The following is a 25318-nucleotide window of genomic DNA, read 5'->3' as shown; positions in this document are numbered from 1 at the left end:
TTTCATAGAAACATTCAACTGCTACCCAAGTATAAGGTGGTATTGTGTCAGTCATTAACGAATAGCCACTGTTTATATAGCCTTATGTTCTGTGTTTTATAAACATGAAGACATTTAACCTTAGGATAGCTCTGCAAGGTGTAGGTACTATCTCCATTTTACCGAGAAAACAGCAGGCTCAGTTAGGTTTATACAACTTGCCCAAAGACACAAAGCTTGTAAAGGCAGGGCTGGAGTTGAAACCTGGCACCAAAAGCTCATACGCCATGCATCTCTGTACTTCTCCAACTGGGTTTACTTACACTGGCTTAAGGCATTTCCATCCGTTTTATTTCTTTCTTTCCACTCTTTTACGAGTCAAAAATTTCACTATTTGCAGTTTCTGATTTATTTTTCAGATTTAAGATAGAGCATCCAGATTATTTATCTCATTTTGATTCATCTCATAGATATGTTATCTTTGTCTTTAGTTCCATGTTCTGAGTTTATCTTATATGATTCAGATTTTACATTTTTAGCAAAGACAGACATTGTTAACTTAGCCTTTTTGTAAGAAAACCAGCAGGTTGTTTTCTAACCTTGTGTTGTTCATGTGTTGTCTTCCAAAGATGAAAAATAGAGACCAAACACATTAACAATGAGGCAGAATAAGAACAGTTGCCAAGGAATAGAGGATTCTCTTAGGACTACTGAAAATTGATTGGCCACATTTGTTCTTTGAGTCATTGCGAGTTCCCTGGTTTTGTAATGATCCGATGGTGATGTCTTTGACCAGAGTGTAATGTGGGAAAAGAGATAGTGAACATGAGTTGTTGTCTTGGCCAAAGGTCCCTGGGCCCTTATTGGATAGGTAGTTAGCAGAAGTGAAATTTGACTCTTGGCAGTGACATCTCCTAACAAAATTTGAGCCTGTAAATGAGGATATCCCTGCTCACAGAAAGCTTCTAGTTTTTTTAGGATTATTTTTCTAAGTGCCTTTGAATTTAGATGGCTTACTTTGGAGGTGCACTTTACTGGCTAATCTTTTCCACCCCTTTTCTTTTGTTGGGATTAGTGCCAGAACAGATAAAGCCCAGTGTAAGCCAGCCTCAGCCTGCCAACTCTAATAACGGCACTTCCACAGCAACCAGCACTAATAATAATGCCAAGCGAGCTACAGCCAACAATCAGCAGCCACAGCAGCAGCCACAGCCGCAGCCACCGCAGCAGCAGCAACAACAGCAGCAGCCGCAGCAGCAGCCGCAGCAGCAGCCGCCACAGCCGCAGCCACAGCAGCAGCCACAGCAGCAGCCACAGGCCTTGCCTCGGTATCCTCGTGAAGTACCTCCACGATTTCGCCACCAGGAACACAAACAGCTTCTAAAGAGGGGTCAGCATTTTCCTGTTATAGCAGCAAACCTTGGATCTGCTGTTAAAGTGTTAAACAGCCAGTCAGAAAGCAGTGCTTTAACAAATCAACAGCCACAAAATAACGGAGAGGTGCAGAACAGCAAAAACCAGTCAGGTGAGAGAAGGCATTTCTTACGAGACTCACACCTTATCATCATTAGCTGTATAGCAAGTTGATAAATTCGTAGCTTTTTGGTGATGTATTTGTATTCATCAGTATCTGGGCTTTAATATAAGAGTTCTTTATAGGGAGTTATGCATGGGGAACCTTAGAATATTTCCTGTAAGTTACCTACTTTAAAATGATTAATTACTGATTCTCCCTTCAGGTTCTGCCCATTTTAATAAGGAGCTTATAACTAAAGTTGACTATAAGACTATAGGTAAAATGGAGCACCCTTCCCCCCAGGCCATGTGCTGAGCAGTTATACATATTATTGCATTTAATCTTCAACAACGTTGTGAGACTGAGTTCTTACCTCCACTTTCAGTAGAGGCAGCTGACACACCAAGACATTAAATAACTTGCCCAAGCTCATTCAGTTGCCACATGCCACAAAAAGACTGGCACTCATGGAAATTATATTCAAACAGAGGAAATGCATTCAGTTATTTGCCTCAGAGTGGCTTCTCTGAGCTTGGTAGTAATTGTGAGGCAGAAAATAAATCTAGTATGTGATTACAAGTTTTCTCAAAGCCCAGTTTGTTTCAACATGTTCTGGAAAGTTCTGATGGTCTGTTAGTCTGTCCATCCATTCATTTATCCAACTATTTTAAAGCTTTACCACAAGCCAGATACAGAATTAGGTGCTAGGGTTGAGGGGGAATCAAGGTACGCATACAAGAACACACTTCTAGAGGCAGTATAGCATACTGATAAAGAAGGAAGTCTAGAATCAGATAGACTGGGGCCTTACATCCCCCATATTCCAGTGTGTGTGACCTTAGGCAGGTTACTTAATTGCTCCATGTGCCTGAGCAGTCTTTCCTAACTGTCCCAGGTAGTTACTCACTTTCTACACCTGTGCCCTCTTTTATATACCAAGAACTACTCTGTACATTGTAATATATTATGGTATTTTACAGTGAATAAGTAGCAGATCCTGGACTCACATCAAGATCTGTCTGACTCCAAAGCTATGCTTGTAACCACCATGCTGTGCTTTGGCAACATATAGGATGTGATTGGTAATGAGGCAGAGGACACAAATGTGAGTTTTCTAGCATAGGCACATTGGAAAAGGATACAAATTTAAGGATACAAATTTAAGTCGTTAAGTTGGAAAGGATACAAATTTAAGTCATTGTCCTGAGCTAATATTTACTCCCTAATTTCCCAGCACCTTATTACCTGTGTGAGCCTGGCCACATAACACATCTGACCTTCTTTGCTAATCTTTAAAACAGTAGTACCCAACCCTATAAGGTTGCTATGTTGACTTAATTACATGGCATGTTATTAAAGGAACTAGCTTAATGCCTGATATCTAGGTGCCAAATAAATTATCTTCCTAATAACTCTTATAGAAGGACCTGTACTTTTCAAGAAGAGTTTGGTTTAGACATACTAGATTTAATGCCAAGTAGTAGGCAATTAGTCATTTGAAGTTCATGTGGGAAGTCAGATTGGAAGCAAATGTACTGGTCTCAGCATAATGAAAAATGCGATTGAAAACTTTGGGAGAGGTTAGTTATACAACAAATGATGGAGTACCTGCTGTGAGCTAAGCAAGGTGGAATGGTACTGAACAAAACAGTGAAGTGGGATAGTATATTTAGAAAATATGTCAAATATGCCTTTTCACTTGGGGAAATGAAAGGAACCTGTTTTTGGAATGGAAACAACAGGAGTGTAAGAATCTTGCTTCTCAAAAATAACTATGAGTCAAAAATATCAAAAGTGTTACAGGTGTGGGTTCAGATGAGAAGAAGGCCTCAGGTGTGGGCATAGGAAGAAGTCTTCAAAAAAAAGGCTGAGAAGGAAAAACATCGTGCCTATTTCTAAAAGAATTTTACCAGGGTGGACTGCATTGATGTGGAGGCTAAGGTGGAAGTGAGGAGGGTGCAGCAATCTGACTGAAGCCTGGATTCAATCTCAAAAAACAACTAGAAAATGCAGATGATGAAGCCAAGGCATTCCAAAGAAGAGCCAGATTTGTACTTTTGTCTCTTAAAAAATATATGAATCCCCACTTAACAGCATATTTTACATATTTACATTAAAACATCTTTCTAGGTGTTACTAGGATTGGTAATAGAAACTTTAGCTTGCAAAATAGACCAGGAGAGTCAATGAAGGCCTCTTATGAGTTAGGTATATCCAGCTCCTACCAAGTTATTAATAACGATACAGTGGCTAATCCTTATGGGGTGCTTACTGTGCCCACACACTACTAACTCATTTAATACTTCTTTTACAGAGTAGATAGTATCATTTTCATTTTACAGATTACATTACTCTACTATGGCCTTTTCTATGTTTGAAATAGTTATTTTTTTAAAGAAAAAGACATTTGAGGCATAATGGTGAATGACCAATAATTGGGATGTTTTAACCAAAAGTGTTAACATTAAAGTTTCTGGAGATGTTTAAAGGTTAAAATGCTATCCATCCCCATCCATCTGTGCTCTTGCATTGGGCTTTTAGCACGGTGTACATCCTTGCTGTCTTGCAACTTCTACTACTTGCTTGCAACTTGCACCTTCCCCTTGGACGATAAACAAACTCAGATCTTCTGTATCCTTAAAAAAAAATTTGTTAAACCTCCATACTCTTTTTTTTTTTTTTTTTTTTTTTTTTGGAGGAGACAGGGTCTCACTTTGTCACCCAGGCTGGAGTGCAGTGGCATGAACACGGCTCACTACAGCCTCAACCTCCCAGCTCAAGTAATCCTCCCACCTCAGTGAGTCTCCCTGAGTAGCTGGGACTACAGGCATTCACCACCACGCCTGGCTAATTTTTGTGTTTTGTAGAGATGGGGTTTTGCCATGTTGCCCAGGCCGGTCTTGAACTCCTGCTCAAGCTATCTGCCTGCCTTGGCCTCCCAAATTGCTGGGATTACAGGCATGAGCCAGCACACCTGTTAAAATCCCCATACTCTTTTGAGGCTATTACAGAATTTCTCCCTCCCCCCTTTCAGTGTTATTGAAGGAATAGTCTGTACTTGCAGTCTTTAATATATTACATCAGTCTCTCATAATCTGGCTTCTGCTCGCTTGACTAAAATAACTCTATTGCTGAAGTCACTGATCTTCTGAATGTCAAATGCAAACCTTTTTTTTCCCTCCCAAGGCTTTGTTTCAGATCTCCCCACATTTTAGGTCCTCTTCTGAAAGTCCTCAGCTGACGTTGGGCCCCTCAAAACTCAGTATGTCCAAACTTGAACTCTTTGTGTTGCCCCTGTACCACTTCCTCCTTCTGCGTTCCTTTGCTCAAATAGTTGCCGCCCCCATTCATCCAGTCACCCATCTAGAAACCTTGAAATCATGCTTTACTTTTCCCTCTCCTGTATGTCTCACAGGCCAGTGGATTACTGTACTCTGCTGATTTTAACTCTTTTTTTTTTTTTTTTTTTTTTTTTGAGATGGAGTCTCGCTGTTGCCCAGGCTGGAGTGCAGTGGCACGATCTTGGCTCACTGCAAGCTCTGCTTCCCGGGTTCACACCATTCTCCTGTCTCAGCCTCCCGAGTAGCTGGGACTACAGGTGCCCGCCACCATGCCCGGCTAATTTTTTGTATTTTTAGTTGAGATGGGGTTTCACCGTGTTAGCCAGGATGGTCTCCATCTCCTGACCTTGTGATCCGCCTGCCTCGGCCTCCCAAAGTGCTGGGATTACAGGCATGAGCCACCACGCCCGGCCAGTTTTAACTCTTAAATACCTCGCACTTTTCCCGTCTCCCCTTGATACTGCCACCAGTTGCCCTGGTTGAGGTGTTCACCATCTGGTCTAGAGCAACATCCCCAAGGATGGATGTCTTTTATACCCATCTCCCTACCACTTTCACCCCATCTCTCAAACCGGAAGCCAGTCATGATTCATGCATTGCATGTGGTTGTGATATTGCATTTGTCTTCTTTATTCTGGAACAGAGATCTGGGCCTATTTTAGTCCAGCTTTATTGGGAGGTACCCACACCCATTCATTTACATATCGTCTGTGGGCTGCTTTCAAGCTACAATGGCAAAGTTAAATAGTTTTCACAGACCATCTGGCTCGCAAGGCCTAAAATGTTTAACCGGACCTGTATAGAGCAAGTTTGCCAACCCCTGAACCAAAGGCAAGAATAACCAGATGAGACATTTTGAATTTTGTACGTAAGAGTGATTTGAGGCCGGGCGTGGTGGCTCATGCCTGTAATCCCAGTACTTTGGGAGGCTGAGGTGGGCAGATCACGAGGTCAGGAGATTGAGACCATCCTGGCTAACAGGGTGAAACCCCGTCTCTACTAAAAATACAAAAACAAAATTAGCCAGGCGTGGTGGCGGGCGCCTGTAGTCCCAGCTACTTGGGAGGCTGAGGCAGGGAACCCGGGAGGCAGAGCTCACAGGAGCCGAGATCTCACCACTGCACTCCAGCCTGGGCGACAGAGTGAGACTCCATCTGAAAAAAAAAAAAAAAAAAACAGTGATTTGAAATTGTACATCTAAGGTTCTTTCGTATTCCCAATGGTACCATCTCTGTCATACTCCTTGGAAACATTGTAAAACATAAATATTATTTACTTTTGAAGCTCTTCCCTTTCTGGCAAAATTGAAAGTCTTTAAGACAGAAAATAAATATTTAACTGTTTCATTTGTTAGATGCTGTATATTTAAAAGAAAAATATTTGAAGGTCCGTGGATCTAAATTCTTCCTGAATAAGTGATGCTGTTTCTTTTCTTTTTTCTTTCTTTCTTTTTTTTTTTTTTTTTTTGAAACGGTCTCGCTCAGTCGCCCAGGCTGGAGTGCAGTGGCGCGATCTCAGCTCACTGCAACCTCCGCCTCCTGGGTTCAAGCAATTCTCCTGCTTCAGCCTCCTGAGTAGCTGAGATTACAAGCGTCCACACCATGCCCAGCTAATTTTTGTATTTTTAGTAGAGATGGGGTTTCACTATGTTGGCCAGGCTGGTCTCGAACTCCTGACCTCAGGTGATCTGCCCACCTCAGCCTCCCAAAGTGCTGGGATTATAGGCATGAGCCGCTACGCCCAGCTGATGCTGTTTTTTTATGTCGCTAGAATTATCACCAGTCTTCGTTCAGCCCCCACATAACCTCTTTGATCTTTTTTGGATATTCTATTATGTACGATTTTTTTTTTTTTTTTTTTTTTTTTTTTGGAGTGTGGTACTATAGGTGATCACACTTCTCCTATGGGCATTTTGTATGAAAGTAGGATGTTAATGATGCTTTGGATTTCAAATATTTCTAAATAATGTGCAACCTTCCAAATCTTAAGTTTGCCTACAACATTGCAGTGTATAAACATTTTGCATTACACTCAGTAAAACTCAGCCGCCCCCTTTCTTCCTGCTAGCACAGAGATTTACTATTTCTCATTATTTCCTGGACAAGCTGAGTGATAATACTCTACTTAATGATGTTCCTCTATGTTTATCTTCCAGATCATTTACAGCACTGGGTCTTGTGTGTCTATAAGTGAAATAAATTATTTTGACTTCTTCCAAATCTGAAATAATCTCTGACTCTGAAACATATTAGTTATGATACCTGAGGAGTCCTGTTCTTTTTATCCTTTCAGTTTTAATAGCGTCTTTTCCTATCCCCTGCAACACATTTTGTTTTTGTTGTTGTTTTGAGATGGAGTTTCGCTCTTACATAATGCCCAGGCTGGAGTGCAGTGGTGCGATCTCAACTCACTGCAACTTCCACCTCCTGGGTTCAAGTGATTCTCCTTCCTCAGCCTCCTGAGTAGCTGGGATTATCGGGGCCTGCCGCCACACCCAGCTAATTTTTGTATTTTTAGTAGAGATGGTGTTTCACCGTTGGCCAGGCTGGCCCCAGGCTCTTGACCTCAGTTGATCCTCCCGCCTCGGCCTCTCAAAGTGCTGAGATTATAGGAGTGAGCCACTGTGCCCAGCCAACACCTTTTATTGATTTTTATTTGTTTATTTATTCATTTTGAGAGAGACTCTAGCTCTGTCTCCTAGGCTGAGTGCAGTGGCGCAATCACAACTCACTACAGCCTCAACCTCCCAGGCTCAAGTGATCCTTCTGCCTCAGCCTCTCAAGGAGCTGGGACCCCAGGTATATGCCACCACGCCCAGCTGATTTTTTTATTTTTTGTAGAGATGGGGTGTTGCAGGGTTGCCCAGGATGGTCTCACTCCTGGACCCAACCAATATTCCCGCCTCGGCCTCCCAAAGTGCTGGGATTACAGGCATGAGCTAGAATGCCAAACGAATTTTTTTTTCCTAAACTACAACCTTTTTTATAACCCAGAATGCCTTGTAACTCACCATTGGTAACCCAATTTTTAAAATAATCTTTAGGTTTTGATCAAGTGGCTTCTAGATTAAAAATGGGATTTTAGTTAATAATATTTTAAAAGACAAACTTAGCCACCAAACCAGGTCATGACCAGAATCTGAGAACATTTTTCACTGACATTAAAGGTTATAGAACTCATTTGCAGAATATATTCAGGCGTTTGCTTTTTTGCTTTGCTTTTGATGTATTCTAACATTAACAAGTGAAATCTGCCACATATGGTTTATGTATAAAAATACTTATTCACTGATAGCTTCATGATTTCATCTTTTACTTTTAATGTTTTAATCATTTGGGATTTTTTTTTATTATCTCATTTTAAAAAGTTTTCAAGTACCGAATATTCCCTTGCCCTACTGATTTAAAATGCTAATCCTTGAAATAGTATCTTTGACATATACTTGGATCTGTTTCTGGGTTACTTTTTCTGTTCAGTCAAAGTGCTCTCTGGCAATGCAGTGCTGTTCAACTATTTCTTGATAATGCAGATTCCCTTCTTCACAACCTCTTCTTTTTGAAATTTTTTAGAGGGTTACTCCCCAATTTGCTTTACAGAATTTTTAAATCACTTTAATTATTTTACAGACTCTTGTTAAAAATTTCTTATAATTGAATTAAACTTAGAGCATTGTTACACCTTCATATCCAGGAACAAGTTTCTTTACTTTCAAGTGTCTTCTATAGCCAGCAATAAAATATAATCATATATGACTTTAAATATTTTTGCTAGCTTTATTCCTGTTACGTTATGGCTGTTAATGATTAAGATCTTTTCCCATCAACATTTTCTCCTGGATTATTTTTGGCATATAGAAAGGAAATTGTTTTTTCATGTCGATCTTTTTTGCCTCTATTATTTTTACTTCTCGTTTTTGAGTCATATTTTATCAGTTAGTACTTCTAACACTGGACCAAATAGTAGTATTGATGACAAGTGTTTTTGTCTTTTTCTTGTCATTATGGGAATGCTTCTGGTGTTTCACTCTTGAATTCTGGATCCATTTCTTTATTTTCCATTTGGGTAGTTTTGTTTTCGATGGCCAATCTTGTGTTCTTACTCCTCCCTTAGGAAAGTGGCCACACACACTTACGCATGCAAATAGTGGTAGCAGAAATACATTTGTAGTAGTCCAGGAAAAGACAGTGACAAGGGCTGGACTGTCTTAGATTTGGAAAAAAGATGTATGGATTTTGGACTTGAAGATATTTTGGATTTGCTGTGCACAGGGAGGAATAAAAGATAAATTCTAGGTTTTAGGAAACTTACCGAAATGAGGAGAAGTTGTAAAGAAGCAGTTTTTGTCCCGTTTGGGAGGAGAGCAATTTACACTCTGTTGGAGTATAAATCTGGAATCTGAAGATTCTGTTTCAGGTATCTAAGTGGAAATTTTAAGTAAGGAAGTTATATGATTTCTCATTTTGTTCTTTATAAGGGAGACATGGTGGAATGAAAAACATGCTTTGGAGATAGGACTAAAAGATGATAATCATTAGCATGCATTTATCAATGATAATAATGGCCCTCATTGAGCACCTAATATGGATCAGATATAGTTCAGAGTTCTTTTTTGTTGTTGTTGTTGTTTTGTTTTGTTTTTTTGAGACGGAGTCTTGCTTTGTTGCCCAGGCTGGAGTGCAGTGGCGCGATCTTGTCTCACTGCAAGCTCTGCTTCCCAGGTTCATGCCATTCTGCCTCAGCCTCCCGAGTAGCTGGGACTACAGGCACCCACCACCATGCCCAGCTAATTTTTTTGTATTTTTTGTAGAGGTGGGCTTTCTCCATGTTAGCCAGGATGATCTCAATCTGCTGACTTCGTGATCCTCCCACCTCGGCCCCCTAAAGTGCTGGGATTACAGGCGTGAGCCACCGTGCCTGGCCAATACAGACTACTTTTAATAATCTGCACCACAGTTGTGTGAGATTGGTACTAATACTGTTTCGTTTTTGTTGTTGTTCTTGTTTTTTGAGATGGAGTCTCGCTCTGGCGCCAGGCTGGAATTCAATGGCGCCATCTCGGCTCACTGCAACAACCTCCGCCTTCGCGGTTTAAGCAGTTCTGCCTCAGCCTCCTGAGTAGCTGGGACTACAGGCGCACGCCACCACGTCCGGCTCATTTTTTGTATTTTTAGTAGAGACAGGGTTTCACCATGTTGGCCAGGAAGGTCTCGAACTCCAGACCTCGTGATCCCCCCACCTTGGCCTCCCAAAATGCTGGGATTACAGGCATAAGCCACTGCGTCCGGTCTGGTACTAACACTGTTTCTACTTTAGAGATGAAACTAGGCACAGAGATTGAGGATCTTGCCGTGGTCACACAGCTAGTAAATGGTAGAGTGCCTCTTAAACCCAAGCATTCTGGCTACCCAATCTATGCTGTTAATCACTACATCAAATTGACCCTAACGAGGCACTTATTTGCAGCCAGCACTGAGCTTAATGCTTTACATATGATGATACAATTAACAAAAGAACCAGGTTAAGAAGTATTGTTTATATTCCGATTTTGCAGATTTGGTCATACAGAGTCCAGACTTGAATCTTGGTGTTTCTAGAGTCCTATCTACATTCTTAGGCACCTTGCTTTATGAAAGATTCTGATGAATCCTGCCTTTCTCACTTAATTTTCCATAAATTAACCTGTGAACCTCAGTTTTGTCATCTGCAAGTGAAGGTAATACCTATCCTCTAGTGTGGCTCTAAGGATTCAGTGATAAAAGTGCGCACAAAGTTGTCAGACATGGTACTGAATGCCAAACATTTGTTGTTGGTGCCAGTGCAGATGTTAGTGTGTTGGTTTGCTTACACCCAATGAGACTGACTTGTTGTTACCCTTTATTTCATGAGAAGTTCTCCTCATGGGCACTGAAAGATGGCAAATCTTCTTTGGCAGCTTTAGGAATCATTAAAGAAATGATTCTTAAACAGGGAGTGGAAATTAAAGTCACCTATGGAACTTTAAAGTATATTATTTGATGAATTTATATAATTTCCAGTTTCTTTCCAGTCACTTTTCCAGACTCTTTCCAGCTCATCATCTTTTGCTTCTTAATGATTGTGCTTGAGAGAAAATGATGCAAATTGAATCTGATTTTCCATTTTAGCAAATCACCTTAATGGTGACTTCCGTTTATCTCCTAGGCCTACAACCCCTGAAGGTTGGCTCATTAGGTCTGGGACATTGCCTTGAACATGTATATTTAAAAGCACTACATGTGATTCTGATTGGTACTCTAGTAGAAAACTGCAACATAATGTACCTCCTGAAGACAGTCAAAATGCACGTGGCTTATGCAGGTTAATGCCCCTGAGGAATGTCTACCTACCAGATCCTTAAACTAAGTGAGAGTTAAGAATCTGGGGAACTATTCAGAAGCACTAGAACTGCCCTACCTGTGGTAAAATAACTAAATAGTAATACATAGCAGGAAGTCCAAGATTATAGGATTGTATGACTGATCATTAAACGTCTCCAGTGTCAGCAGTTGATTTTTTGAGATCATAATAATTCTGTGATCTTCAACATAATTAACCATTACTTTTCAGTTCTTTTATATAAATGTGGTTAGGAAGGTAAATTAAGAAAATTTTGAGAGGAAGTTGAACTGAAAATACTATTACTTGGGTGTAATATTTCAGGTTGAATAGGGACACTAATGAAATGGAATGTAATGATAAAAGCTTTCAAATTCTTACCATTCTTAGAAATTTTTATAAACTTGTTACAATACCCAAAACAGTTATGTGGAAAAGCTATACTAGAAAACAGAAGGTGGAAAAATATTTCTGATACATTTTATCAAATTTTGGCTGTTCACCTCTCCTTACCCATCTTTCCATGTCAGCCTTCTATGCCTGGGTTGTTCCATTATCCTAACGTGTAGCTGCCTCCTAGACCCTCTTGACTCCAAAGTTCTTTTTTTTTTTTTTTTTTTTTGAGACAGAGTCTCGCTCTGTCACCCAGGCTGGAGTGCAGTGGCACTATCTCCGTTCACTGCAAGCTCTGCCTCCCGGGTTCACGCCATTCTCCTGCCTCAGCCTCCCAAGTAGCTGGGCCTACAGGCGCCCGCCACCATGCCCAGCTAATTTTTTGTATTTTTAGTAGAGACGGGGTTTCACCGTGTTAGCCAGGATGTTCTCGATCTCCTGACCTCGTGATCCGCCCACCTCAGCCTTCCAAAGTGCTGGGATTACAGGCGTGAGCCACCACGCCTGGCCCAAAATTCTTTTATTTACCGATATGTTAACAATGTATTCATTCAGCAAGTATTTATCAAGGGGCTGTTATGTCCTCTAGGATCTTAGGATAGTATCAGTTGAACATGGAAAGTTGGTGGCTAGAAGATAACCAGTGCCCTTGTCACCATTCTGCCAAGGATCATAGCTTGTTGAATTGAGGAGCCACATATATTTATAACATATTCGTCATTTTTCTTAGATTTTAGTATCATTTTGAAATGGCCTAACACTTTATAAATAGTTGTACTTCTCCTTTATCCTAGATATAAACCACAGTACTTCAGGATCCCATTATGAAAATCCCCAGCGGGGACCTGTGTCTTCTACAAGTGATTCTAGCACAAACTGTAAGAATGCTGTTGTAAGTGACTTGTCGGAAAAAGAAGCATGGCCCTCAGTCCCTGGCAGTGATCCGGAGTTGGCTTCAGAATGTATGGATGCTGATTCTGCCTCCAGTTCTGAATCAGAAAAAAACATCACTATCATGGCTTCAGGGAACACAGGTGGTGAAAAAGATGGCCTTCGGAATAGCACTGGACTTGGTTCCCAAAACAAGTTTGTAGTTGGTAGCAGCAGCAATAATGTGGGCCACGGAAGCAGTACTGGGCCATGGGGTTTTTCCCATGGAGCCATAATAAGCACATGTCAGGTCTCTGTGGATGCTCCTGAAAGCAAATCTGAAAGTAGCAACAATAGAATGAATGCTTGGGGCACTGTAAGTTCTTCATCAAATGGAGGGTTAAATCCAAGCACTTTGAATTCAGCTAGCAACCATGGTGCCTGGCCAGTATTAGAGAACAATGGACTTGCCCTAAAAGGGCCTGTAGGGTGTGGTAGTTCTGGCATTAATATTCAGTGCAGTACTATAGGCCAGATGCCTAACAATCAGAGTATTAACTCTAAAGTGAGTGGTGGTTCTACCCATGGTACCTGGGGAAGCCTTCAGGAAACTTGTGAATCTGAAGTAAGTGGTACACAGAAGGTTTCATTCAGTGGTCAACCTCAAAATATTACCACTGAAATGACTGGACCAAATAACACTACTAACTTTATGACCTCTAGTTTACCAAACTCCGGTTCAGTGCAGAATAATGAGCTGCCTAGTAGTAATACAGGGGCCTGGCGTGTGAGCACAATGAATCATCCTCAGATGCAGGCTCCATCAGGTATGAATGGCACTTCCCTTTCTCACCTTAGCAATGGAGAGTCAAAAAGTGGAGGCTCTTATGGTACTACATGGGGTGCCTATGGTTCTAATTACTCTGGAGACAAATGTTCAGGCCCTAATGGCCAAGCTAATGGTGACACTGTGAATGCAACTCTAATGCAGCCTGGCGTAAATGGTCCTATGGGCACTAACTTTCAAGTTAACACAAACAAAGGAGGTGGTGTGTGGGAATCTGGTGCAGCAAACTCCCAGAGTACATCATGGGGAAGTGGAAATGGCGCAAATTCTGGAGGAAGTCGAAGAGGATGGGGAACCCCTGCACAAAACACTGGCACTAATTTACCCAGCGTTGAGTGGAACAAACTGCCTAGCAATCAGCATTCCAATGACAGTGCAAATGGCAATGGTAAGACGTTTACAAATGGATGGAAATCTACTGAGGAAGAGGATCAGGGTTCTGCCACATCTCAGACAAATGAGCAAAGCAGTGTGTGGGCCAAAACAGGAGGTACAGTAGAGAGCGATGGTAGTACAGAAAGCACTGGACGCCTTGAGGAAAAAGGAACTGGGGAAAGTCAGAGTAGAGACAGAAGAAAAGTTGATCAGCACACGTTACTCCAAAGCATTGTAAACAGAACTGACTTAGATCCACGTGTCCTGTCCAACTCTGGTTGGGGACAGACTCCTATTAAGCAGAATACTGCCTGGGATACAGAAACATCACCTAGAGGGGAACGAAAGACTGACAATGGGACAGAGGCCTGGGGAAGCTCTGCAACACAGACTTTTAACTCAGGGGCATGTATAGATAAGACTAGCCCTAATAGTAATGATACCTCATCTGTATCAGGGTGGGGCGATCCCAAACCTGCTCTGAGGTGGGGAGATTCCAAAGGCTCAAACTGCCAGGGAGGGTGGGAAGATGATTCTGCTGCTACAGGAATGGTCAAGAGCAATCAGTGGGGGAATTGCAAAGAGGAGAAGGCTGCATGGAATGACTCGCAAAAGAACAAACAGGGATGGGGTGATGGACAAAAATCAAGCCAAGGGTGGTCTGTTTCTGCCAGTGATAACTGGGGAGAAACTTCAAGGAGTAACCATTGGGGTGAGGCCAATAAGAAATCCAGCTCAGGAGGTAGTGATAGTGACAGGTCCGTTTCCGGTTGGAACGAACTTGGTAAAACTAGTTCTTTTACTTGGGGAAACAACATAAATCCAAATAATTCATCAGGATGGGATGAATCTTCTAAACCTACTCCTTCCCAGGGATGGGGAGACCCTCCAAAGTCTAATCAGTCTCTAGGTTGGGGAGATTCGTCAAAGCCGGTCAGTTCTCCAGACTGGAACAAGCAACAAGACATTGTTGGATCTTGGGGAATCCCACCAGCTACAGGCAAACCTCCTGGTACAGGCTGGCTGGGGGGACCTATACCAGCCCCAGCAAAAGAAGAAGAACCCACAGGCTGGGAGGAACCATCCCCAGAATCTATACGTCGCAAAATGGAGATTGATGATGGAACTTCAGCTTGGGGAGATCCAAGCAAATACAACTACAAAAATGTGAACATGTGGAACAAAAACGTCCCAAATGGCAACAGCCGTTCAGACCAGCAAGCACAGGTACATCAGCTGCTAACGCCTGCAAGTGCCATCTCAAACAAAGAGGCAAGCAGTGGCTCTGGTAAGTTTCTATTTTATGAAATCAAGCCTTGTTTTAACTTACTGTTATTATAAGATTTGTATAACAAAGTGCTTGGATATGCATACAAAGGCTGTTCTTACTGCAATCCAGAAGCAGCTTGAAGAAAATTATAGGGGTGATGTTTACCACCAGAGAACAGAGCTCCACTTTTGGCAGTGTTGTTTGAGTCCTGCACACTTCATTCTCTATTAGAAATGCAACAGAAGGCGAATTGGACAAAGGCGGTCAAGTGGGAATGCTGTACACTTCTCCAAGTTGTTTTTGAGTTAGGCCTTACCTTGTGGTTTTATTATTTGACTAAAATATCTCCAGAAATAAAACAAGTATCTCATAAATACAGTACTCTGTAAACATTAGGTCGTATATTTGGCTTTAGAAGGGATTTTTTTTTAATTAGGTGAGAAATCCAACTCTACTTAGATACAGTATATATGTTTGTTCATTTAAAACATTTGACAATACCTTTCTAGTATATCCTTACTTTCCTCTCTAATAATGAACTAATTCCTATCTCTGCAAATTATCCCGACAACATTTTCGTTAAGTGTGATTGGCTACATTGTCTTTGTTAATAAAAGTTTTATTGACTTAATAGTCTCATTGGAAGTGGATATGGGAGTGCTTTCATGAGCTAACTTTTTGGCACTTAATTTTTTTTTTTTTTTTTTTTTAGTCTAAGTATAGTTTGTTGTATTAATTTAGGTTTGATTCTTAAAAGGAAGAAGTATGTATCTAAGATGAAGCCTGTTGGCTTTGATTTTTTTAATGAAACGTTTATGGCTTTTTTTTTTTTTTTTTTTGCTTTGGACAACCTCAGCCTAATACTTCAGATTTTAAAATAAGCATTGTTCAGCCTATGTAAAAAGTAGGTGACCCATTATTGTTAGCTGGGTAGTAAATTGTTTTTCCAGTGTAGGTGGCGTGGAAGGGGTACACTTGTGGCACAGTGTTTTTTTTTTTGTTTGTTTGGTTTTTTTTGGAGACGGAGTCTTGCTCCGTTACCCAGGCTGGAGTGCAGTGGCGTGATCTCAGCTCACTGTAGCCTCCACCTCCCAGGTTCAAGCAATTCTCCTCTCTCAGCCTCCTGAGTAGCTGGGACTACAGGTGTGCCCCACCACGCCCAGCTAATCTTTGTATTTTTAGTAGAGACCAGGTTTTGCCATGTCGCCCAGGCTGGTCTCAAAATCCCGACCTCAGGTGATCCACCCGCCTCGGCCTCCCAAAGTGCTGGGATTACAGGCATCAGCCACTGTACCCAGCTGGTACAAATGTTATACATACACTGTCACCCAGCTTATCACCTGCTCCAATTTACAAGGTTTGGTTTAGAATGACTTGACTTTTTCAAGAATTAAATTGATGCTCAAAGGAGAGTGGTTTTCCATAACTATGCAAAAGTCAGCTCTAGGCCTAGAGGGTAATTATGAAAAAAGTTTTAAAAATTCTCACTTTATAGTTATATTAATGGGAAATAGTTTGTCTTTTTTTTAACATAAAACAGATGCCATCTTTTTGCCTATCACAGTATCATTATTCAGTACATAAACAGGTTCTTCATCCTTGGTCCCTAAGTTTTCTTTATTGTCCCTTATTCCACTGCACCTCCTTACCTTCTATGCTGATGACTTCTTTTCCCACACTTTCTAAAGGCTGGGGTGAGCCCTGGGGGGAGCCTTCTACTCCAGCCACAACTGTGGATAATGGTACTTCAGCATGGGGTAAGCCCATAGACAGTGGTCCCAGCTGGGGGGAACCCATTGCTGCGGCATCCAGCACATCCACGTGGGGCTCCAGCTCTGTTGGTCCACAAGCATTAAGCAAATCTGGTAAGTTATTGATAATGCCTGGTAGCTGTTGTGTAGCAGTGGCGATCACTCACTGACTATAATTAAATAATTAGATAAGGTTTCTATGTTATTTATAATATATTCATATAATATGACATGATAGATGATGTTCAGTATTTTGCTCTTTGATTTTGTAATGTGGTTTATTCTCTTTCTGAATTTTCCTCTCTTCTCATATTTCTTAGAACTGTAACTATTAATTTGCATATACTTCATCAAATCTAAATTATATTTTACTAAATTAGGTTATCTAGGAAGAGTCTACTAGCAACTTTCATGCCATCCAGTCTGAGAGGCTAACTAGTGTAGCCATGAAGACACATATTCAGACTGTCAGATGGATTCCCTGAAAGTTACAGACAATTAGCATAGTTCAGAAAAGACCCAAGATTGAAATTAACATTGTCATTATCCCATAGGTTGTGTACCAGATACCCTATAGGAATCCCAGGGCCATGTGTGAAGATAAGATGCTTTCTGCTTATGACTTTGAATACTCTCTGGCCATTTTCCCTAAAAATATATACAAAAATTCTTTCAAATTTCATTCATCTTCTTTGTCCTGTGCATCACTCTGCAGATTATTAAGTGGGTACAAACGAGTGCTACCATTGTCCATGTTCAAGAACTATGATTTGTTAAAGGCATGGAGGAGTTTTATTAAATTTTTAAATAAGAATATATTACTTTTCATGGAACGTTTAGCTCAGTATAAAACATACATTCCTTCTGTGCAGATGCAGGAAGGGAAATAAGTGTGTGCGTGTGTGTTTTCTTAGGTTCTCTACCCAATTTTTAATATATGCTTATTCTCCAGAAGGAATTCTTTTATTAAAGTATGTTTCTCTTTATATCACAAATCCACAATCAGGGCCAAAATCTATGCAAGATGGCTGGTGTGGTGATGATATGCCATTGCCTGGAAATCGCCCCACTGGCTGGGAAGAGGAAGAGGATGTAGAGATTGGAATGTGGAATAGTAATTCATCTCAAGAGCTTAACTCATCTTTAAATTGGCCACCATATACAAAGAAAATGTCATCGAAGGTAAACATTTCAAGGGCAAAGCCCTTGAAACTTTAAATTCCAAAGGTAGTTTACCCACAGAAAATTAACTTTTCACCTGCCCGTTTCTGGCAGTCAGTACAGTCCAGGCAGCCCCCACCTTAGGTATAGCCACTTGTATGGGCAGCCACCTAGAGAAACATAAGACCACAGGAACTTCCTTTCTCCCCACTGCTACAGCTTGGGATTTCTCTCTTCCTCCCCCTCCACCAGTGCTGCCTGGGACAACCCCTCATCCTAGGGTGGTGCCTGCAGTGGTGAGGATGAAGAGGAGGGCAAATCTCCATGTTGACTCTTTCCATCCCACTGCCAGTTCATCTCCCATTTCACTTTCTCACCTGGAGTCCCCCGCCACCCCCTTACCCAGAGTCACCATCCTCCTTATTCACCTGTCATGTTTGTCCCTATCCCATCCCAAAAGGTCCTGTGACAAAAATCCCTAGGAATGATCTGAGCTTGGTTTTGCTTTTATATGTGGACACATCATATTCCTAAAGCTGGCTGTACATCGAAATCCCATGACATTTGTTAAAAGTGCAGCTTCCTGTACCTCAGGTCTACTGAAGTTTTGGAAATTGGACCAAGTTTCTTATCCTAAAGAAACTCCCCAAATGTCTCTGATGCAGAGCCAGGTTTGGGAATCACTGATTTAGAGCACTGGTTCTTAAAAAGAGGTGGCACTGGGGGCTGCTGTCAGGTCCTCCTGGGGACCATTTTCAAAATATGTGCCCAGTCCTCCAGGTGGTTCTAACATAACATCCTAACCCACCCTACTTGAGAATGATTACGTTTTGAGGGACCTTAGAAGTCAGATACCAGTGGATAGCTGGACTAGGTAACTGCCAAGGTTCCTCACTTTTAATCCTGGGATTCTAAGTCTAGGACCTGCCATTTTCATTTTTAAAATTTTTCATTTGGCTGAATTTGCCTATTGCCTTGCCATATAGCTTATGAAGTGCTTTTACATGTTTTACATAAGTCATTTGATCCTCACAACCTTCTAAGATAGGGCACTGATGAGGAATTTGAGACTGGAAAAGGTGGTGACTTGCCCAAAGTTGCAATAACTAGTAAGTGACAGAGTAAGGACTTAAGTTTAGGTCTTCCAATTCCAAACCCCGTGTTCTTCCCACTGGACCATGCTGTTTTGTGACTTTGTCTTTCCTTACAGGGTCTGAGTGGCAAAAAAAGGAGAAGGGAAAGGGTGTGTAGCCTTTTTACTCTTTCTCCTTTGTTTCTACTAGTAAAAATCTTTAGAAAGCAACTGCAAACATTTATTTAGCCTCTGCTGTGTGCCAGGTACTGTGCTTGGTGCTGGGGATTCAAATACACTAAGATATGAGCTTCACCTTTCGGGAGCTCACAGTCTAGTACGGGGCATTAGGAGAGCTTCATAGAAGTGTCAGCTTGAATTTGGAAGATGCTTGGGATGGGATGTATTAAGGAAGATAATAGCCCAACATAACTAAAATGTAGAATTTTTAGGAAGAAGTGACAAGAGATCTGGTTCTGTAGTTAAGGCAGATTGTAGTGTCTTCAATGGCATGCCAAGGAATTTGAACTTTATTTTGTGTAAAATATGGAACCAATGAAATTGAGTAGAAAACAACATCAGGGGGGTTTTTAAATTACTAATTTTAAAAGAAAGCTAATCAATGATAGTATGAAATATAAATTGGCACAGAGGGGAGACCACAATTAGGGATCTCAGGGAGCATCTGCGTTAATTCAAGCTAGAAAGGAGGGCTCGAGTTGGGAAATGAGAATGGATATATAGTGGAAGGGACTAATTTGAGAGGCATTTCAGTCAGAATAGAAAGGACAGAAGAACTTGGCAACAGTTAGGTATGGGGATGGATGGGGTGAAAGGAAAAGGGATCAAAGCCAACTTCAGAATCCGTGGAGAGAGTTAGATGCTTGCTTCAGAGACCTGCATTTGGGGGGAAGTTGTGAAGCTGTGTTCTGTTCCACAGTCAGAAGGAATGGACAGTAGCAATGGGAAAGGGTAATGAAGGCAACAGACTGAGAATGGTCCAGTGAGACCATAATGAGAGACATAGGTCTCTATGGCTTCCAGCCTGCTTATCTACCAGACTGCTAATCACAGACCCTCCATCCTCTTAACTCATGTCTCAATGGAGTTTCCGTACCACCCATACCCCAACCTGCCGCAGAGAGCCAGCCCTAAGCAGGGGGAGTCCCAGGTTCAACTTCTGCTAGAGATGTTGTGTTCTTGGCAACACAAATTGAAATTTTAAAATACTTTTTCATGTGGAAAACACATGGTGGTTTTTCAGTAGGATGCACATAGCATAATTAAATTACGGGTTAAGTTGGCTTCTTTGGACTAACCTGAGAACCTAGTCACTATTTTTTTACTTTGGTTTGGAGTGAGAATTCCAGAAATCTAAATTATAACTAATCTTACAGTTCTCCATTACTCAGAGGCCCTGTTTTCATATTTGTGGGTCATCGAGGCCTTTTGCTTCCGTCTTTTCCTTCTGACTGCTTGCCTTTAGAGATTTCTCTGTACATTACAGCTATACCAGAGGACTGGAGCAAAGGAAGTTGAAAATCAAATAAGTTGATTTTTAATTATTAACAACTCTGATAAGAGTTGATTGGAGGAGAAATTATTGGCTAAAAATGAGAATTGGGGATTGTCTTAAGTTTTATTAATCCGTCACTATACCCAGATAAACAGAGATGGCCATGGCATCTTTCTACTCTTTTATTTTACAAAGGGAATGATGAAAGGTGGAAACAAACAAGAAGAAGCGTGGATAAATCCATTTGTTAAACAGTTTTCAAATATCAGTTTTTCGGTAAGTATGTTTTCTTAGCAGCTCCTTCCTCTGTTAATAGTGGTCCGTGATTTATCTTGATTTCACTCTTTTTAAGAATTATTTTTCATCTTCGAGTCCTTAGGAATGTGCTTGATATTAGAGTAAAATTGGCCTCCAAACCTTCGTTTTTATGGTTTTAGCTAAAAACTTCAATCACATGTCTTATTTTAAAACATTTTAAAAATTACATTAGGCAGTGAAAAATGAAGCTTTATGATCCACTTGAATTTCACACATAATGAAATACAGTAAAATTCTTCATTTTTTATTTGTTTTCATTGATAAATTAAGGTCTGCTAACATGCTGCATTTTCTTTCTTCAGAGAGACTCACCAGAGGAAAATGTACAAAGCAATAAGATGGACCTTTCTGGAGGTAAGAGAAAATTAAATCTGTTTATATTCCTCATTGAGGGACACGCACATCCATGACATGATTCTACTGAAAGAGCCCTGACGTAGTTAAGGATGGGGGAGGCTGTGCTCTCCAATAGACGTACACATGCTGTGGTTAAATGAGTGCATGTGTCTTGGAAGTGCAGGACCACTGTGCAAGTCGGTGGTGATATTAGTCTGATTACTTTACACATAATCCTGCCAAGACGGAGTTACTCAGATTGGAGGGTATAGTCTTCTTGATTAGGGAACAGCATGGAGAAGGGCCTAGATGTATGACAGACTTTTAAAACTATACTGGTGGAATGGCAAGTCATTCCATAGAATGAGTCAAGAAAAACAGTTTTGGTGGGGGCAGCCATGGTGGTGGTAGTGAAAGGTCACCTGGATAAAGATGCTAGAAAACAAGGTCGGTGCTGAGTCATGAGGAGCTTGGGAATTTGAACTTTATTCTTAAAATATGGGATTAAAGTGAAGCAGGGAAATGACATGGTTTGGATTTATGTTTTAGAAGAATCATCTTGGTTATAGATTGAAAATAAGATAGAAAACATTGGCAGCAGAAGATAGAGAAAAGATACTAAAGATAGCAAAACCAGGTAGATAATTGCAGTAGCCAGTAATTATTTCAAAGCTCCAAACCAAGACAGTAGATGCAAATAATCTAATTCGATGGAGACATAGGACTTGGAATTAACAAAAATTGATAACCAGTTTGAACCAATTTGTTAGGCAGGGTGAGGGAGAGAGTGTGATGGAAACTTACCTGGACGCTTTAGTAGATGGTATCGTGTTAATCTGAGTCCAGTCAGGAGAAACTATGCAGTAATTTGCTAACAGGAAAAATGTAATATACAAGACTTTAACAAGGAATTGGAGTAGCAGTAGCAGATACAAGGGGAAGTCACTCAGTGAGGACTGACGTAGCTTGCCCAAGAAAGCGCCCCCTTCCTCTCACTATGGTGCCATGCCAGTAGGAGTGCAGGACATCCACCCTCTAAGATACCAGTGAAGGCAGGGCACAGGAGAGGTGTCTCATGGTAGGCAGTCGCTATGGAGCTACCAGAGGGCATGCTGGTAGGTGCTGCCAATCACTGGTGAGGTGAGTGTTGTAGGTGCCATGTTGCTGGCAAAGCTGCTGTGCTGCAGGAGATAGCAGACCAGAGCTAGGAAACCAAACCTCTCCTCTTGCACCTTCTACTTACAAAATGTCAGTTCCAGCTGGCGAAGGAAAAAAATCTATAAAGGGCCTAAGTCCATTTTTTTTTCACAGAGCAATCAAAAAGTGTGAAATTGGAGCTGGAGGAAATAAGTCAGTAATCCGCACAGTTCATCCTAACCCTTTGACTACTCACCTTCCATATGTACTCTTCTACACGCATTTGTCTAGTACAATGGCAACGCAACTCTGTATTTCTGCTTAACAAGATACAGCTTTCTTTCTTGCAAGTGAAAAAGTGTTTTACTCTCTCTAAACTGAGGAGATGAACAGCCCCAAGGGTCATTGTATTCATCACTGGCTATATAATCACCCCAGAAATTCAGTCACGGTTTGTTACCTAAAGACTGAATTATAAAACCTAACATGTAATAACTTGTGAATAAGGTAAAAACAGGAAAAAAAGGCTTGGCCTATACAAATTAACACATCCTTATGACAAACAATTGAAAATATGCAAATTTACTACCATTGTTATTTCTGTAATTGCTCATAAGCCATCACTGGTATCTGTGCCTTCCTCCCTTCGCTGCATATTCTGTTCTTAACTCACTTTCAGGTTGAACCTCAGCTGCTCTTAGTTCTTCAGCTTGTGGAGTTAAGTAACCCAAACCGTCATTCCCAAGGGATCTGAGCTCCCAGTTGTCCTTGCCTTTTATGGTTGCCATTGTTTTTCATTGGCCTTCACTACTGGGTATGGAAATGCTAAGAAGCATCCCAGAGAATCCCCTGGGTTCCAGATAGTCTTCACTGCCTTCATTTTGTAATCACATCAGTTACCCCAGCCAGTAGACTAGTTTTTGTTTGTTTGTTTGTTGTTTGCCTGCTAGTTCATATCTCAAGGAGTGCAAAATGTCCCTGTAGCAGTCTTCATCTTCCAGGGCAGTGGAGCCATTGTTGTGGTTTTTGTTGGAAGCGTTTTCTCTCTCAAGGACTAAGTTCTGTAAATCAGCAGTTGTCAAAACAGAAAGTGAGTGTTCTGTGAGTGGCTCATTAGGTATAATTATGAGAGAAGCCGCTCACACTTTTCACCTTTTGATTCTCACGACCTACAAATTCTGGTAATTGGAGAGACACATACCGCATCCTCCTAAGACAGATGCCCACCTTTTTAGGATGTTGTCTCCCAACTTGCTTTGTAACTGATTCGTTAGTAAGCCTATTAATTTGGTTAGGTACTTTCAGGCAATGGCATATATGGTAAGACCAGTGAATTTCATGGGCATGAACACAGTCCTGTATTTCCTCTGCTGTGACATGAGCTCCTCAGTAAGACATGATGGCTGTGAGGAGTGCCACGATAGTGGAGAAGGCATCTTGTGAGGCTGTGGATAACAGAAGCTTTACAGGCAAGAAAAATCTGTGTCCAGAATGTGAACCTTTTCCCATTAGGACAAGTTTCTGCCTCCTTCATGGCTCACTGAATGGCACAGAAGTTGCTCTGATGTCATGCTGCTGGAACTTGTGGGAAATCTGCCCTCTAGGGTGCTGGGAAAAGGCATTCATGGAGAGGTATCTCACTGGAGACACTGCAGCACAACTGTGATGTGCGAGGGAGGGGAATGCTGGGAGAAGCTCCCACTGAGTGCAGCTGACCCACCAGGCAATGGAGAAGCTGCAAGGGCTGCCCATGCCTACCAAGTGCACATGCTGGCTCAGGAAGCAACACCCTTCCTCTTGCCCTGTCTCTCGAGCTCCGTCTTCTGACAAAGCCTCAGTACCAGCTGGCCAAGGAAAAAAAAGTAAAGGGTCCAGATATATTTTCATAGAGCAGTCAAAAAGGGTGAATTTGGAGCTGAGAGACAATAAATCAATAAATGGTCATTATTTGAGTTAAGAAATACAGGAATAGCAGGCTTGATAGATACTGAGTTTGAAGGTGCTCTGAAAATCATCTGGTCCAGTAAACAGTCGAAAATCTGGATGTGAAGCTCAGAATAGATGGGGCTGGAGATATGAAGTGTAATTAATTAGTGTGGATGATAGTGTAAGCTATAGGAATAGTTTGACTAGAGAGAGTTGGAGGATAATGGACCGAAGACAGTTCTGGGGAATAATGGCATTTAGGGGAGTGATGCTAAGCAGAAGTGGGACAAGTTAGAGTAGAATAATCTTTCAGATGCCAAGTGAGTACAGTTTTGAAGGGAATGGATTTGACAGTGGGGCTCGGGCGTAGTTATTGGTAACTAATGGACCTTACTAGAGGACTGGTGGACTGAGGGGAGATTGCCACATTTTTAAAGGGATGCAGAAGTGTTGGAGAATGGCTTGTGGAAAAAATGTAACATACTACTCTCTTTTTTTTTTTTTTTTTTTTTTTTTTTGAGATGGAGTCTCACCCGGGCTGGAGTGCAGTGGCGCAATCTCAGCTCACTGAAACCTCTGCCTCCTGGTTTCAAGCGATTCTCCTGCCTCCACGCCCAGCTAATTTTTTGTATTTTTAGTGGAGACGGGGTTTCACCATGTTGGCCAGACTGGTTGGAAACTCCTGCCTGCCTCGGCCTCCCAAAACGCTGAGATTACAAGCATGAGCCACTGTGCTCAGCTGCTACTACTCTTTCAAAAGATATTTGCATAGGCAAAAATAATGTGAATTATCAAGAAGGAACAGCTTGGAGAGAGACTTAGGAGAACTGGTTGGAATTGGTTACAGGATTAGATGAAGAGAGTGGGGGAAAGTTCACAATGGCTAGCTTGGGTCTTATCAGTGAATTATGACATCTTAACAGGGAGAGAGAACAGGAGGGAGCTGTGGTAAGGATTATTGACATTCAAGAGAGGGCTCTTAAACAAGTGTGAAAGGTGGATTTTTTAGATACCAGATTCATGACTGGAACAGTACTTCTTAGCTACTTTATGAATTGTTTTCCTTCTGTTAAAATGTTTTCCTTTTCCACTTACCTGGAATGAGAGTAGTAAAGGTAGGTATTATGGTGGTGGCAGACATCTCAAAGAACAGCAG

At 41.3% G+C, this 25318-nt stretch overlaps 1 protein-coding gene across 7 annotated transcripts in view; it reads left to right on the top strand.

The window, feature by feature from the left end:
- Positions 1-25318, top strand: part of TNRC6A (trinucleotide repeat containing adaptor 6A) — a 186885-nt gene that overhangs the window by 137712 nt on the left and 23855 nt on the right. For 4 of the 7 annotated variants that reach the window (XM_030799551.1, XM_030799542.1, XM_012505560.2 and 1 more), the window contains 7 exons: positions 1055-1504; positions 12378-14963; positions 16634-16810; positions 17703-17878; positions 19068-19100; positions 20641-20721; positions 21066-21117. In XM_030799551.1, the coding sequence (XP_030655411.1) occupies positions 1055-1504; positions 12378-14963; positions 16634-16810; positions 17703-17878; positions 19068-19100; positions 20641-20721; positions 21066-21117 (3555 nt within the window). The remainder of the gene's footprint in view (positions 1-1054; positions 1505-12377; positions 14964-16633; positions 16811-17702; positions 17879-19067; positions 19101-20640; positions 20722-21065; positions 21118-25318) is intronic. The other 3 variants (XM_030799573.1, XM_030799577.1, XM_030799548.1) reach the window with 2 other exon arrangements.

The sequence above is a fragment of the Nomascus leucogenys genome, chromosome 2 (assembly GCF_006542625.1).
Source record: "Nomascus leucogenys isolate Asia chromosome 2, Asia_NLE_v1, whole genome shotgun sequence".
Classification (NCBI taxonomy): domain Eukaryota; kingdom Metazoa; phylum Chordata; class Mammalia; order Primates; family Hylobatidae; genus Nomascus; species Nomascus leucogenys.
This window is presented reverse-complemented; position numbering and strand designations above follow the sequence as displayed.